Here is an 18,150-nt window from a genome sequence, read left to right as displayed (position 1 = left end):
ATTAATATTCCAGGTGGTGTTTACCTGCACCAGTTAGTCTGAAAACTGCCTTGCTCCGCAAGATTACTGGTACTGATTTATTCTGGTGCTTTCCAAAATCTGGTACCAAGACTCTGTTCCATAACTGTACTACCTTACTTTAAAATCAGGATTTACTATACAGTAGGTGCTAATTACCATTCTCAATTTAATTCCTGTGGCACAGATTGCTGTACGAAGTTCGGATTATGATCGCACTATTATGAGTGCTGCCTCAAATCTTGCTGGTCTTTATCACAATGACCCAAGGATGATTCATCCAGATTTGCACTGGCGGCCTATACCAATACACACAGTCCCCCTGGATGAGGAGAAGGTAGGAATATGCATCTTCTCCCATACACTCAGTACACAGCACAAATCTTACCAATACCTAGGTTAAGAAAAAAATGTGAGAAGTTAAAGAAAAGTAATTTTTTTTTTTTTCCTTAATATATACAACTACAATAATGCCCAGGTTATATTTAATGCAAACTGACAGTTGTTGATGACCAATGTCTGTGTGACTTTTTTTCCATAGCTACTGTCCTTTCCTATGGCAAACTGCCCACGCTACGAACAGCTTATGAATGAGACAGAAAATTCAGAAATTTACCAGAAGAAGAACGAAGAAAACAAAGTGGGTCTGAATCTCTCTTTCTATTACCTGCTTAAAACAATACTTGCTAAAACAGGCAGGATGGTTAATCGGAGAGGAGAGGACAGGCGAGGGCCAAAGCCAGAGAGTCGAGAAAGTTCCCAATATCATGAAAGAAGTGTGAGACAAAGGAGAGGTCCGTAAAACTATTTGAATATGCACAGGTAGTGATCCAGAAAATAAAGGCATAAAATAACATGAGAATACAAAGCATGAAGCATACAATAATCTGGTTAGTGAGCTAAACTGGAGTGCACAGGTGATCATGGAGGGTTTCTAGATGTTTTGAATGAAGAATTTAATTGAAGAGTGAAAAATTACTGCATAATAGGTGCTCTTTGTGTGAAGTGTGAAAGAGACTTATTATTGATAGCAAGTTTTGCTATGTACCTAATACTGTTCTTTTTATTGAGTAGGATTTCCTGAAGACGCTGCGGAATAAAACTGGGCTGGATTCACTTTCTCTTAAGACAGTGTGGAAAGTCTACGACACACTTTCCGCTGAGGTGAGGTACTGTGAGAGAAGTGGACATTTCTGCTGAAGTTAATTCTATAAAAGCTCCTAAACTTGTAAAGTTAGAGAAGTAGAGTCAATGCCAAATTTCCTGTTAATTTGGTTTTGTTTTGTCCTAGATTTGTCATATCATTTATCTTTTTGTTGCATTATTTAATGATTTAAAGAAGCAACATTTACAAACACTCTTCCACAAGCTTAAATAGCTGAGAAGGTTTGTACCATTTAAATGAGTGATGCATTATTTTAAATTTAGATTAGTAAATATGTATTGTGAGGTATGTAGAATAAAGCATCTTAAAAAAAAACTCATTATTAAAGAAATGCCACAAAGTAAAGATGCCATAAACATAATAGAATTTAATGTTTTTACATAAAAAACAGTATAACATTATAAGCCATACACAGTAATTAACTGAACACATTGAACATTTGCTTAAGAAAAGTACAATTTGTACCATTTGCTATGTTATTTGGATATTTTGATTGTCACACTTATGTTTGCATGCAAATTATTTACATTTTATGAGGCTTTCTTTACTGACATAATTCTTTATCTATAACATTAAATATTTGTTTGTTTGGAAAAATAATGTTTAAAAAATGTAAAATGTTACATACTGAGTTGAATGTACTGAATGCAAAAGTCATAAAATAACAAAATGTGTGATATGATACAATAGAAAGTTCAGCTTTTTACCAGGAACAACAAATGTAATGTTTATAGTCAAGTATAGGCATTTAACAAAGGACTAGTCTAGGACTCCTAGCTACGACTTTTTAAGCTAAGATAGGAGTTCTCTGAGAGAATTCTGAAAAGCCTTGTAAATACAGTTCCTGATCTTTCTCTCTCTTTTTCTCCTGCTTTTTTGCACTCACACACAGGAGCATAATAATCTATCCCTTCCACGCTGGGTGACTCCAGAGGTGATGAAGAAATTGAAGGTGCTGAATGACTTTTCCTACGAGATCTTTTTTGGCATCTATAAAAGGGAGGAGAAATGCAAGCTACAGGGAGGTCAGACCTGCACATTTTTTCATAATAAAACAATTTTAAAGATTTAAATAATTTAAATATATAAAGATTTTAATATTTAAAAATGCATCTATGCAATTTAAACTGGCCCTACAGCTTTTTGATGTATTTTTTTTTTTTTACACCACATAGAGCTAGATAGATAGACAGACATACAGACAGACAGACCCTAAGGGAAGTTGATTCATAGCCAGTTCATAGATTATACAACGACATACAATCAACAAGGTGTGGAAGAATATTAGGGCTATTTAAATTAAAAATCACAGTAAGAAAGGGAGGTGGTGTAGTGGTTAGCACTGTCGCCTTGCACCTCCAGGGTCTGGGTTCGATTCCTGGAAAGGTTCGATTCCCTTTTCTGTGTGCATGGAGTTTGCATGTTCTCCCTGTGCTTGGTGGGTTTCCTCCGGGTACTCTGGTTGCCTCCCACAGTCCAAAGACCTGCAGATTGGTCTAATTGCAGTTTTCAAATTGCCTGTAGTATGTGAATGAGTGGTGTATGTGTGTGCCCTATGATGGATTGGCACCCTGTCCAGTGTGTACCCCGCCTCATGCCCTACTGTAAGTCTCCCTGGATATATAGGGGGGCCTGGAGCTTATCCTAAGAGACTTAGAGCACGAGGTGCGGTACACCCTGGAATGGGTGCCAATACAGCGCAGGGAGCACACAAACACTCACTCACACACTATGGGCAATTTGGGAACACCAAGTAGCCTAATCAGCAGTTTAATAATCCATGCAGTTTTCACCACCACAATTTATAGTAGGCTGAGATTTATGTAATGTGCCACTAAAAACTCTTTTGGTAGTAGTGCTGGTGGTGGTGGGGTGTAATTTATTTATTTATTTGTTAGGTTTTTTGTTTTCTGTTTGGTCTTTTTTTGCCACCCTCCCATACTGGTCTATATGTGTAATATATTTTATAATATGGGTGATGCATATGGTTTCCTCTGCTTTCCCTTTTAAAGTTGCCATTTGGTTCCTGGTACCTTCTGAGTGTCTTGTTTCTCTGTCATTTAGATTTGATGAATGCCCAGATTTTAGAAGACTATGTGTTGGTGTCTTATACTTTAAATTTCTTACTGATGGACAGTTCTTGTCAGTGTTCTAGGGTGTCTTCAAATTGTTGGATTTTTTAATTTATTTCCCCTGATGTGTACATTTCCACACCTTTGTTTTGGATAGTCTTTGGAGCCTGTGTTGCTGCATTTGTGTGGATCTGCATTGAAAATCTGAAGTGTGGTAGTAAACTGCTGTATTTAAGCTACAAAGCTAGCTTCTAACAAAAACAGTTGAGTTGAAAAAAAAATTAATTGACCATGTGACTTTGCGCCGTGAAAATTTAAATAATGTGGTGATATAGGTTACCACAGATGTGTGGGATGATTGGTCATAGCCAACTGAGCTACATACAGTACTTTGGCTAGGTTGTGAAAATGAACAAAATAAATGTATGTAACTTTGTGGTTCCTTGTTTGAACTGTGGAATATAAAATAATTATTAAGTGTCAAAAAAAATCTTTTAAGTCTTTTGACAAATTACATCACAGTAAATATTTAGGAAAATTGCCATTCATTTAGTCCCCTATCTCTTAGGTGTCTTGCTGGATCGAATTATTAAGAACCTAACGGCTGCAGCTACTTTAAACTCACCTCAGCAGCTGAAGATGATCATGTATTCTGCAGTGAGTTACAACATTGCTGTTTTCTTTTTATTTCCAAGACTATTAATGTATTTCCAAGACTTATCCATACAGTTGTAGCAGTGTTATTACAGGAGTCTGAACTTTCAGTGTACAGGGAAAAATTATTCACTGGGGTTCTGATCAATATTTATTATATTGGCAAACAATTTGGAAAATACCCATATATAGGTACATCTCAATAAATTGAAATATCATCAAATATTTTATTTATTTCAGTAATTCAATTCAAAAGTGAAACTCAACTATTTATTTTTATTATTATGTTTATGGCTTACAGCTAATAAAAACCCAGAAGTCAGCATATCAGAAATTAAGAAAATTGTGAAAGAATTGACTACTGAAGACACACTCCAATGGTGTCACACTCTAATCAGCTTATTAACGCCACCTGCAAAGGTTTCCTTGGCTTTAAGTGTTCTCTCAGTTTGGTTCAGTAGGCTACACAATCATGGGGAAGATTGCTGACTTTTTCTGACCGTTGTCCAGAAGAGGATCATTGACACCCTGAACCTGGAGGGTAATACTTCCGCAGCCTTGAGAAGATCATGAAATGAAGCCCATTCAAGAATTTGGGGGCGATTCACAAGGAGTGGTCTGCAGCTGGAGTCAGTGCTTCAGGAGCCACCAGGCACAGATGAATCCAGGATATGGGTTACAACTATCGCATTTTTTGTGTCAATCCACTCTTTTTTTTATCAAAGTCTTTTTTATTGGAAATATTAACAAGTTACATATACATACATACGTTGTACACTATTTTTTTCTAACTGTACCCCTCCCCCACCCCACAAAAAAAAACAACAAACAAACAAACAAACAAACAAACAAAAAGCCAGTCAGCAGAAAAAGAAAAAGGGAAATAAATAAATAAATTGCTCATCAAACAAAAAAGGAAGCGAAGGAAGTATTAGAAACAAAGACTAAAAAAGCAATCTTTTATTACAGATTTAATTGATTTGCATCTATATTTTCATAATGGCTTATAAATGGTTGCCAGGTATCATAAAATTTCTGAGTCGATCCCTTTATAGCTTATAGCTTATATAAACGCTGCCGCAACAGATTGGCTAACAGTCTACCCGTTTTTTCCCCATGCTCATAAAATGAGGAGCGTGATTTTAAAACCAAATATTCAGCTTGTTTTGTCGAAATTAAATTATATTCCGCTTGTAATAATAAGCGTTGTTTGAGTATGGTTGGTGTAGGTGACCCACTGCATATTGAATCCAATTTCTTTATCTTACTGTATCTGCTAATTTTGTAAATTGTTCCCTGGTCTCCTTATTTTGTTTTGCACAAAAAGAAATAATCTGCCCCCTTAGATATGCCTTTAAGGATTCCCAAACTGTAGAAGATGACATACCTGAAGTTTGATTGACATTTAAAAAAAACTCTATCACTGAACTCATAAAACTCACAAACTTCTTATCTGACAGAAGTGAGGAGTTAAATCTTCAAGGACGATAGTTAGGTCCTGCACTGGGGATATGGATTGACAGAGTCAGTGGAGAGTGGTCTGATATCACTATGGCTTTATAATCCGAATCTGTTACAAGAGGCAGAAGCCTTTTATCTATAAGAAAATAATCTATGGTTAAAAAAGTATAATGTACTGGAGAATAAAATGAGTATTTTCTTGTAGTAGGATTTCGAAAACGCCAAACATCTGCCAATCCATAAGCCTCCAGGAAACTTTGTATTACTTTTGCTGATTTGGATTTAGGCGTTTTTTTGGGGGAACTGCGATCTAACACAGTGGAAAGAACGCAATTTATATCACCTCCTATGATAAGGTGGTGGGTTGTCATATTTGGGATCCGAGACAGACCTTCATCATCCCAATTGGGCGCATACACATTGGCTAGAATAAGTGGGAGCCCATATAGATGCCCAGCTACAATAATATAGCGGCCAGCAGTATCTGCATCTACAGTAGTTGCTACAAATGGTAAGTTTTTATTAATCAGGATAGCAGCCCCCCTCGCCTTTGAGCGGAAGTTGGAGTGATATACTTGTCCGATCCACCCCTCCCTTAATTTAGATTGGTCACATGTGCGTAAATGGGTCTCTTAAAAAAAGCAATATCAGCTTTGAAGTGTTGCAAATGAATGAGGACTTTTTTCCTCTTTACAGGATGGTTAAGGGATTTAACATTCCAACTAACAAAATTGATCAAACATCCATTAGTCTGTCTAAAAGAAACACCTGTTTTTGTCATGAAAAGTTAATAGCAATAGTGAAGCTGCAGATTTACAGAAAATAGAATAGAGCCAGGAAAAAAGAAAGAAAGAGAGAGAGAGAAAAAGAGATTTTTAAAAAAAGTACTGCTGACTGGCCTGAACCCTAACCCAATCACCCATTAAAACCAGGTGATTAACCCAACCCACACCAACAAGTCCACACACTGTGCTTATCTGGATCCTACTGAGCCAAAATCAGGCTGTCACTGAACCATCTTATAAGCTTGTAACAATAAAATATATAAACAGGTCTAAACATTAACTAGTCAACATCATCCTTATTATGGTTATGAAGCGTTAACTTTGTACTAAAACGGAAACTTCAACATAATTACACTAACTTGTAATAAACCACTGTAGTTTACCCCGGTCAGTACTGTGTTTACCGTCCATCTGCCAACTAAACGAAATATGAACGTCCTTTAGGAGTTAAGGACTGGCTTCTGCAGAAGTAATAACACTATGCTTAACATAGTGCATGGCTTTATCCGGATCTGTGAACATCTTGTCCTCGCCCTTATAGGTGATACGGAGTCGCGCAGGATACAAAATGCCAAAGCGCACACCATCCTGTCCTCGTAAGAGCTGGCCGCACGAGCCTTGGCAACGGTAAATGCCGCACGAGCCTTGGCCACACTCGGAGTGTAATTGGGAAATATAGCTATTTGCTCCCCGTTAAAGCGAAGTGGACCTCGGGACCGAGCACAGCGCAGTACCTCCATACAGTCCTGATGGTAGTGTAACTTGGCGACAATGGTGCGCGGTTTCCCTCCTTGCTTCTTGGGCCCAGAACTTCTATACGAATTGTCAATAAGTAGGTCCTTGTCCACCTGTAGAACTTCGGTCAGTAATTTAGAGACAGACGCGGTGGAGCTTGACCCCGGTTCTTCCGGAACGCCTAGGATTCGAATGTTACATCTCCCCATTTTCCCATCCATGTCATCATACCAGGCTTTCGGTTTGGTCATTTCTGCCTGCAGGCTCGTTATAGTAGTTTGCATTGAGACCACTTCATCCGACCATGTAGACAGTCCGCCCTCCATGTCCCTCACAGAAGACTTAATCTGGTCCATCTCTGCGCGGGTTGTCGCAACGCCACTGGTGATTTCGACCTTGAGCGTCTCACCCTTAATGGAGTTCAGTTCTTCGGTCAGTGCACTTCTCAATTCTTCCTTAATAACAGTTATATTGTCACTCTTGAGGGATATAAGAATTTGAGGTCTTCGACGTCCATTTTTTCCAATTTTGAGGTGGATAAAGTAGCGGCACGGCTTGAGCTCAGCTCACTAACGGGGCTGAGGGCCGAGGGTGTGCTGGGCCTAGTGCTCGATGATCCGCTGAATTTGTTTTTTTTCAAGCTCGCAGCCATACCCGACACCAAAAAAAACTACTAAACTTGTCACGAAGTTATGACTACGTATTACTGACCAATTAATGAAATGAACTAGAAATAAAAAAAAAAAGATTTTAACATATTAAATGTTATTGTTCAGCGAGAGCCTGTCAAAACACGTCCCACCCCATAATAGGCTCTATAGCGCCCCCTGTGTCAATCCACTCGAATGAGAGACAATGTCAGAGATGTCTTAACTGGGATAAGGACTAAAAGGACAAACAATATTTTTATTTTTTATTTTACTATTTAATTTTCATTATTATGATTTTTTTGCTTGTACATTATGTAAATTTAAAAGTCCTTTACATCTAAGTTTATTTCCATATTTCTATTATTTCTAATTTGTAAATTCTCTTACTTCTCTTATTTCACACTAAAACTTTCTTTTTAAAATCATGAGGCCATCACCAGTCGTATAAGCATTTCACTTCATATCATACTGTGTATGTGACGAATACAATTTGAATTTGATTTAAATTTAAAGTAATATTCTAATTTTCTGAGTTCCTGAATTTTGGGGTTTCATTAGCTGTGAGCCATATTAATAAAAAATAAATAAACACTTAAAATACATCACTCTTGTATGTAATGAATCTACTGTACCATATATAATATATTAGTTTCACTTTTTGAATTGAATTACTGAAATAAATCAACTTTTTTTTGATGATATTCAAATTTACTGAGATGCACCTGTACTTGCTAAGAACATCCTAAGGTTGTAAACAAGTTCACAGCTATATACACTATGACAGTATTTTTGGTTGTGTCTCGATTTCTTCTGCAGCATGACACAACCATTCTAGCACTTCAAGAGGCACTTAATGTGTCTAATGGATTAGCGCCACCATTTGCTTCCTGCCACATATTCGAACTTCACCAGGATCCTGATGGGTGATGCAAACTTTCAATACACACACACACACACCTTCTGTGTACACCTTTTCATTCATGCAACTATCCAATCAGCCATAATGTACAGCAGTACAATGCAAAATTATTCAAATTCAAGTTAAATAAAAGTTTCAGCTAATTTTCACTTAAAACCAGTGATCTTTGTAACGATGCGACTCGTGTGAAAGGCAGAGCCGCTCTTAAACTGTTCAGAACGGACAAATCCGCAGGCTGCTACCATGTGGAGTTCTGAACAGGCAAAGACGCGGCCATTTATGCACATGGCTGCCAGGCAACGCCGCGGTAAATCCTCGGTAAGGGCGAACGCCCCGAGAGGATATAGTTTTTGTTTTGTTTTCCAGAGCCCCGTCCATTCTTACGTAGACGGCGGAACTCTGTTTATTTTGTGTTATTGGTTTTCATTTGTTTCATTTTAAGTTCTCATAATTAATAATCTCACGCTATCTCCAAACGGGAAGGTCTTTTTTTTTTGTGCGTATTACAAGCACTTCCACAACGTCCTATTTCACTGATTCCATCTAAAGCCCTGCGTTAGGACTCTTATAACTCATATTACATCTCGTGGTGCGGCTCTCCATACCGCACCACGTAACAATCTTAGTGACTTTGACATCAGAATTTTCTGCCCACTGGACTACCACGCAATGCATTTATTGGTCTTTCATATCATTCTGTTTCATACAACCTCTGTAATTGCATGATTGTATACATGGCACTGATGCTACTGTATATAATTGACAGATTCATTGACTGCATAAAAGATCAGGTTTACAGGTACTTATGTTAAAGTGGCTGGTGAATGTATAGCAGCTTACACATGCACTTAATTGAACAATTTATTGCCCCCTGCAGGACATCATTATACAAGAGCACACATTTCTATTTTTATTTACTTATACAGTGCATGCTACATGTGCAGGTAAAGTACTACTGTACGTCTAATACGTTTTAATTATTGTTTTTTATGCTCTCTGGTCTCTTCTCACAGATCATTCTCTGTGAAAATGTTTTATCATAATGAAAGCTCTGTGGCCAAGCTATACAATTTAACTTTACCCGGATGTGCCCATCAATGCCCCCTGCAGGAGTTCATTGAACTCACACGTTCAGTGATTCCAAAAGATTGGGACGAGGAGTGCCAGATCAAGCCACATGAAAGTGATAAAGGTATAAACCAAAACAAATTTCACACACATTCTATATTATTCATATTATTAAAATGGACACTACCATAGTATTATTACATTTACTACCAAATATACACTCAGCAAAAAAAGAAACGTCCTCTGACTTTCAACTGTTTTTACTTTCAGTAAACTTAATGTGTAAATATTTGTATGAACACTAAAAGAGTCAACACCATGATAAGACATAAACTAAAAATGTTTCACAATGTGTCCCTGAATGAAAGGAGGCTCAAAATCAAAAGTACCAGTCAGTATCTGGTGTGGCCACCAGCTGCTTGAAGTACTACAGTGCATCTCCTCCTCATGGACTGCCTATTGCGGACAGTCTGAGCACTGATGGAGGGATTGTGTGTTCCTGGTGTGACTCGGGCAGTTGTTGTGGCCATCCTGTACCTGTCACGCAGGTGTGATATTCGGATGTACCGATCCTGTGCAGGTGTTGTTACACGTGGTCTTCCACTGCGAGGATGATCAGCTGTCCTTCCTGTCTCCCTGTAGCGCCGTCTTAGGTGTCTCACAGTGTGGGCATGGCGATTTATCGCCCTAGCCACATCAGCAGTCCTCATGCCTCCCTGCAGCATGCCTAATGCATGTCCACGCACATGAGCAGGGACCCTGGGCATCTTTCTTTGGGTGTTTTTCACAGTCGGTAGACAAGTCTCTTTAGTGTCCTGCGTTTTTAGAACTGTGACCTTAAATGCCTACTTTTTGTAAGCTGTTAAGGTCTTAACGACCATTCCACAGGTGCATGATAATTAATTGATTATGGTTAATTGAACATGCATGAAAAACATTGTTTAAACACTTTACAATGAAGATCTGTAAAGTTATTTGGATTTTTACAATATTATTGAAATACACAGTCCTGAAAAAGGGGCGTTTCTTTTTTGGCTGAGTATATAATAAAATAAATAATTGTTTTTACTCTTTTTTGTGTTGGTGTTGATGTGATTGTTGTGGTGGTTGTCTGGGTCTTTGTTCTTTTGCTGATTACTGTGGTGTTTGTTGTGTTGCCAAAATGGATAGGTTACTGGTTACAGCCACATTGTCATAATGCTGATTGCTATCGTTCCAACCAATTCCTGTGCAATGCAGTCATCAGGTATTAAGGGCCTGTAATAGCCAGTCACATACAATTTTACATGTACTCCTAGTAGCAGGTCCTATCAATTATCCAACCAATTGGGCTAGGAAACCATGGATCATTCTTGGTGCATGCATTTTATTTAGATATGAAAATTGTGATCTTTTATTTCGCAGTTGGTTTCATGATTTCGCCATTAACTTTCTCTGTAATTCAGAGACCAGTTTCACTTGTGTTTATATATGCACAATACCCTTTGTTTCATGCAATTATCTAACAATCACATCGCAGCAGCACAGTGCTTAAATTATTTTGTTTATGGGGGCATATGTGGCATCTCTGACAGTGATATGGTTGTTGGTGCCAGAAGTATTGATTTGGGTATTTCCACATTAAAAAGTTTGGTGCATGAGGCAAAAATCACACAGGAAAAATTTTTTTGAATGTGGAAACATTTCGTTGCCCACAATAAAAATGCAAAATAATATTTGTACCTACTTTGCACATACTTTGATTCACAAAAATCACCTATTCCTTTATTCCTAAGATGCTAAAAAGTAGTCTGATTATGGAATAAGGTCAGTTCCCTTTTGTCCATGTCATGATTAGTGTCGGCTGTGGGCAGAGGTGAGGACGTAAAAGTCTTTTAAAAATTAAACAAAAACAAATAGAAAACAAAACAGGGCAAGAGCTTAAACAGACAAGGACCGAAACAGACTAAGCACGAACAGACTAGGTACACAGAGACTAGGTACGAAACAGACTAGAGACTAAACAGACTGCAACAGTAACTAAACAGGGGAGACAAACATACTAAGAGACTGGCTAACTTTAAATTTAACAAAACAGTGCAAACTTAAGACACAGCTCCACAAAACAAATGCCCCCTTCACACAACCAATGCATGACCACGAGCAACCAAACAAATGGCTACTTATAAGAAAACTAATGAGTTGCCTCGGTTCAGGTGAGCGCTCCCATCACCTGACCGAGGTGCATCCTGGGAAACTGAGTTCAAAGAAACACAAAAGTACACAAACACCGAGTCTAGGGGTGATCCCCGACAGTCCATGTCAAAACAAAACAAAAAAAATCATAACATTTTTACTGATTTAATTTTTTTTTTGCTTTTCTAAAATCAGAAACTCAAAAAAAGCTGGTAAACATTTCCCGGCTTTGCAGTGCTGGTATTTGAACTCATAATTTAATTCAATTCAATTAAATACACTTGTATCTATATAACGCTTTTAACAATGGTCATCGTCACAAAACAGCTTTAAAGAATAAAAAAGTAGGTAAATGAATTTGAAATGTGGAAGGAAATATGTATAAATCAAAATGATCAGAATGTCCTTGATGGGCAAGCCAAGGGCGAAGGTGTCAAGAAAAACCTCCCTGACATAACCTTCCGACCAGTACTTAATCTGGGGTCCGTTCTTCGTACGTCGCTTGACACATTCGAGATGAATTGACACATCTAAGATGAGCTCATCGTGCTAATTACGATCTGGCTAAGTCGGTTCTTCAAGCTCATCTGTTGTTGATGATTAGTAGAGCTGGATTGAGTTGTCTAGGATTATTGCGCGCTCGTGCGTTGGTTTAAAAGGCGATATTCATCGACAGTAGAAACACTGATCACAAGCCCTCCGATTGGTTGAAGAAATGGAAAAAGAGCGGCTCAACTTTTTTTTTGTAACACGTGTTATGCGCTGAAATGCCCCCCTGCCATGGATTGCACCCCCCCCTACATAATCGCTATCAAATATTATATTAGAACATAAATATTCATAGGTTAATGGTTTACAAATTACATGAGACAATAAAATAAAATAAGCAATATGAAAATAAATATGTTGTATATGAAAAAAAGAACTATTTTTTTTTTTTAAATACAACATGTATACTTTTATATTGTTTATTTTATAATAAAATTAGTTTCGTCCAATTTATCATTATAAAATCTTCTTCTTTGTCTTTCGGCTGTTCCCTTTCAGGGGTCGCCACAGCCAATCATCTGCCTCCATCTAACCCTATCCTCTGCATCCTCTTCTCTCACACCAACTAACTTCATGTCCTCTCTCACTGCATCCATAAATCTCCTCTTTGGTCTTCCTCTAGACCTCCTGCCTGGAAGTTCCAACCTCAGCATCCTTCTGCCAATATATTCACAATCTCTCCTCTGAACATGTCCAAACCACCTCAATCTGGCCTCTCTGACTTTATCTCCAAAACATCTAACGTGGGTTGTCCCTCTGATGAACTCATTCTTAATCCTATCCATCCTTGTCACTCCTAAAGAGAACCTCAACATCTTTAGCTCTGCTACCTCCAACTCTGCCTCCTGTCTTTTCTTCAGCGCCATTGTCTCTAAGCCATAGAGCATCGCTGGTCTCACCACTGTCCTGTACACCTTTCCTTTCATTCTCGCTGATACTCTTTTATCGCACAACACACCTGACACTTTTCTCCACCCATTCCAACCTGCCTGTACCCGCCTCTTCACCTCCTTTCCACACTCTCCGTTGCTCTGGACCGTTGACCCCAAGTACTTAAAATCCTGCACCTTCTTTACCTCTGCTCCCTGTAGCCTCACCGATACTCCTGGGTCCCTCTCATTTACACACATGTATTCCGTCTTGCTGCGGCTAACCTTCATTCCTCTGCTTTCCAGAGCATACCTCCACCTCTCCAAATTTTCCTCCACCTGTTCCTTGCTCTCGCTACAGAGCACAATGTCATCTGCAAACATCATAGTCCATGGGGACTCCTGTCTTACCTCATCTGTCATCCTGTCCATCACCAGAGCAAACAAAAAGGGGCTTAGAGCCGATCCTTGATGCAGACCCACCTCCACCTTAAACTCTTCTGTCACACCTACAGCACATCTTACCACTGTCTTACAGCTCTCATACATGTCCTGCACCACTCTAACATACTTTTCTGCCACTCCAGACTTCCTCATACAATACCACAGCTCCTCTCTTGGCACCCTGTCATACGCTTTCTCTAAATCTAAAAAGACACGATGCAACTCCCTGTTACCTTCTCTGTACTTCTCCGCCAGCATCCTCAAAGCAAATACTGCATCTGATGTACTCTTTCTAGGCATAAAACCATATTGCTGCTCACAAATGCTCACCTCTGCCCTTAACCTAGCTTCCACTACTCTCTCCCACAGCTTCATTGTCTGGCTCATTAGCTTTATACCTCTATAATTGCCACAGCTTTGCACATCTCCCTTGTTCTTAAAAATTGGCACCAATACACTTCTCCTCCATTCCTCTGGAATCCTCTCACTCTCCAAGATCTTGTTAAACAAACTTGTCAAAAACTCTACTGCCACCTCTCCTAAGCACTTCCATACCTCCACAGGTATGTCATCAGGACCAACAGCCTTTCCACTCTTCATCCTCTTCAACACCCTTCTCACCTCACTTCTACTAATATTTGCTACTTCCTGTTCCACAACTTTGTTCTCTTTCGTTTTCCTCATTCATCAACTCCTTAAAGTACTCCTTCCATCTTCCCATCACCCTCCTGGCATCTGTCAGTACATTTCCATCTCTATCTTTAATCACTCTAACCTGCTGCACATCCTTCCCATCTCTATCTCTCTGCCTTGCCAACCTGTACAGATCCCACTCTCCCTCCTTACTGTCTAGCCTAGCATACAAGTCCTCATATGCTCTTTGTTTGGCCTTTGCCACCTCTACCTTCACCTTACTCTGCATCTCCCTATACTCCTGTCTACTCTCTTCAGTCCTCTCAGTGTCCCACTTTTTCTTAGCTAGCCTCTTTCCCTGTATACACTCCTGGACTTTCTCATTCCACCACCAAGTCTCCTTGTCCACTTTCCCCTTACCTGATGATACACCAAGTACCCTCCTACCTGTCTCCCTGATCACATTGGCTGTAGTTGTCCAGTCAACTGAAAACTCCTGACCACCCATAGCCTGTCTCAACTCCTCCCTAAAGACTTCACAACATTCTTCCTTTCTCAGCTTCCACCACTTTGTCCTCTGCTCTGCCTTTGTCCTCTTCGCCTTCCTCACCACCAGGGTTATTTTACACACCACCATTCTGTGTTGTCTGGCTACACTCTCCCCTACCAACACTTTGCAGTCACTGATCTCTTTCAGGTTACAACGTCGACACAAGATGTAGTCGACCTGAGTGCTTCTGCCTCCACTCTTATATGTCACCCTATGTTCCTGCCTCTTCTGGAAGAAAGTATTTACCACTGCCATTTCCATCCTCTTTGCAAAGTCCACCACCATCTGTCCTTCTACATTCCTGTCCTGAAGGCCAAACCTGCCCATCACATTTTTATCACCTCTGTTCCCTTCCCCAACATGTCCATTGAAGTCTGCACCAATCACCACTCTTTCACCCCTGGGGATGCTCTGCATCACTTCATCTAACTCACTCCAGAATTTCTCCTTCTCCTTTAACTTTATCATTATAAAATATTTACTTTTAATATACATAAATATTTATTTGCATATTTTTATGACAAACCGCTGAAAAATAAATGTGTTACAAAAAAACATTATACAAGAATTTGTATTAATGGTCTTGACGGCTGTCTCGTACCTAGGGTTTATTATAATAGTAATATCATATTTGATAATAATAAACCTATGAATTTATGTTCATATATAATATTTGATAGCGATTATGTGTGTGTGTGGGGGGGACCATGGCAGGGGGCATATACTTTTCTTTTCCCATTTGAGTCAGTCGTGCTCTTTAACCAATCAGATGTGACCTCGTCATTTCAACCAATCATAACCCGCCAGGAGCGCAGGCGAAATCCTGTTTACATGAAATAAACCTGCTCCCGAGCAGGTTCAAGCTTACGGATATGTTGCTATGACAACAAATGCTAGAAGCGCATCGAAGAATAAAACAATCCAAGATCAGGACAAATCCACAACAATCAAATCCAGCTAACTGAGTTAGCGACGTACGAAGAACGGCCCCCAGTAGTCCAATTTCCTAACAATTGTCAAGAAAATCCAAATCATGTAGAGACGGGTCAGCCTCTTTAATTAATATTCAGATAAAATCATTAGAATTGAGTAATATGTGATCGCTGCTACTTAAAATGTGGCATGATTGTTGGAACCAGAAAATTTTCTGAGGTATTGATGTATTGTTTGGTGTTTACTTTTTGTAAGGAGTTAAAATCTTACAAGAATAATAACTAGTTATGGATTTCTGGTTATGACATGCTGGTTGGTCACATGGATTTTGATGTCTTGTGAGAGGATCCTCTGAAAAAAATAGACTAAAATTATTATTTTCTTGCTTTTAGACAATGAGACAAAGCTACTGTGTAGCTTTTTGGATAATTGGACACATGAGGTCCCTGTGAATATGTCCTCCTCTGCTTACTCCATTCGCCTAATTCAAAGGCCCAGAACGGTCATTATTACGTGGTTTAATTACAAAAAGCAGCAGAAGACATTGAATGTGGCCAGGAGAAATGAAGATGTGAGATACGTGAATCCACGAGTTATCTTCTTTCCGGATCTGTCAGCGGAGACTCTGCAGAACCGGCAATATTTTGCTCGAGTGAAAGCCCAGTTTCGGGCGTTGACTCGCTGTGGCATGCAAGCTCATGTGATTATCAAATATAACAAGAAATGTATGAGTTTTAAAACCATTGCAGACGCAGAAGCCTACATTAAAAGTGTCCGAGTTTAATTTTTTTATTTTACCTGAAATACCAATACATTTCCTTCCTTCCCTTCCTTTCTTCCTTCCTTCCTTCCTTTATTTTTACCACCTGAAGTAGGCATAAGATATTTTTATGTGATTGTGTCTTACATATAGGGGAATAATGTCTGAATGTCAAAATAAAGCGGAACAATTACAAGGACTCATAAAGCACATGCTGTGTAAAAAAAAAAAGATAAAAAGTCTGACAGCATCATGGTTAAATGCCAAATGTTATTCTATAGCATATTTCTGTTAAATTTTCTGTACTTGTTTTTTTTCTAACTTTGGTATAATTCAAGATTTTTATCATTATAAAAACATCTTGCAACAGTTAAAAAGTATGAAAATGCTGCAAAAACAAAAATTGGATTTTTGCATGTTAGAATGTTAGTCATATTTACAATTACAGCAAACTCCTGTTTATAATAATTTTCGGTCTAATAATGCCATGTAACATTCACATTATTACATTATTTACATTATTAATTACTGATTCACATTATTCTATGTAAACAGATCTCATATGTCATTTTACAAGCATATTCAAATAAATAAAAAAATCTTTTAATAATATCTTAACATTTGATACATTGGAGGACCGAAACCAGTCTCAGAAAATTTTCTGTCTGTATGTCCATATGTCTATCTGTATGTCTGTCCAGACAAATTTTGTCACAGCATCGCACAAAACTGGCTGAATAGAACGAAAAAAGAATTTTGCCGTAGGTATTTGCCTGCAGCTTAACCTGTGCTCTAAACGAAACTAAAATGATGTGTTGATTACAACCAGATGTTGATGTGTTGATGTGCCAGATTACAAACCGGAAGTTATAACAGCATACTGCACATGCGTCAAACTGTAGGGATGTTTTAAATCAACTGTAATAACATTTTTGCATTATTTGGATATCTGCCTGAAATTTAACCTTCACCATAAGTGAAATCAACCTACTAAGACATGGCTGTCCACCTTTACGAACAAGCTGGGTAAAGAGAGCATTAATCAGTCTGTAGAGAACATGAGCTGAGTATTAGCAAAAGAAATGTAACCAACCAGATCAGGATAGAGCTTGTATTGGAACATAGGCTTCTATCAATATTGCAAAAATTGTTTGCTAATACAGTATACAATGTTCTAAAAGACCAAGTAAAGACCAAGTTCAAGATATCCATTCTTGGTGGTTGATGAAGCAAGTACACAAGCATACATTGACAAATATTAGTGAAACATTTCTGGTAATCCTGCCAAAAGATTTGTGGCTAAACTCACGCTAAATTTGGAATGGGGAAGATGTGTCAAGAACCAAAAAGGTTGAACACAACTTCGGCCAGTGATCCCTCAAAAGTTTCAGAGTTTATGTTTTCTGATATGGATAATGTGAATCAGTTTTATTTTTTGAACAATGATGTTGCAGTTGTGCAATTGCATTATGCAGATGACACTAATAAAACCTGGCAATGTTAATGTATTGCTATTTTACTACAGCATATGTGAGACTCGAATTGTACAATTTGATTGATCAATTGAAGGAAATATGTTTATACACTTATACTGACAATACTGATGTTTGATGCAAGATGTTTTAAAGTTCTTACACTCATTTTGCATCGCTTTCTTGTAAGTCAAAAACTATCCACACTCTGGTTATATTAAAATATCTGTTGGCTGCA

The 18,150-nt window shown here is 38.4% G+C and overlaps 1 protein-coding gene across 3 annotated transcripts in view; it reads left to right on the top strand.

Moving 5' to 3' along the window:
* Window positions 1–18,150, top strand: part of LOC128544237 (lysosomal acid phosphatase-like) — a 28,643-nt gene extending 10,493 nt beyond the window's left edge. For 2 of the 3 annotated variants that reach the window (XM_053514295.1, XM_053514296.1), the window contains exons 5-12: window positions 206–355; window positions 560–658; window positions 1,093–1,182; window positions 2,076–2,208; window positions 3,824–3,912; window positions 8,357–8,463; window positions 9,473–9,651; window positions 16,073–18,150. In XM_053514295.1, the coding sequence (XP_053370270.1) occupies window positions 206–355; window positions 560–658; window positions 1,093–1,182; window positions 2,076–2,208; window positions 3,824–3,912; window positions 8,357–8,463; window positions 9,473–9,651; window positions 16,073–16,464 (1,239 nt within the window). In that variant the 3' untranslated portion in view covers window positions 16,465–18,150. The remainder of the gene's footprint in view (window positions 1–205; window positions 356–559; window positions 659–1,092; window positions 1,183–2,075; window positions 2,209–3,823; window positions 3,913–8,356; window positions 8,464–9,472; window positions 9,652–16,072) is intronic. The other variant, XM_053514297.1, reaches the window with a different exon arrangement.

Source organism: Clarias gariepinus, chromosome 16, assembly GCF_024256425.1.
Source record: "Clarias gariepinus isolate MV-2021 ecotype Netherlands chromosome 16, CGAR_prim_01v2, whole genome shotgun sequence".
Lineage (NCBI taxonomy): Eukaryota > Metazoa > Chordata > Actinopteri > Siluriformes > Clariidae > Clarias > Clarias gariepinus.
Note: the sequence above shows the minus strand (reverse complement) of the source record. Positions and strands in the feature narration are given on the sequence as shown.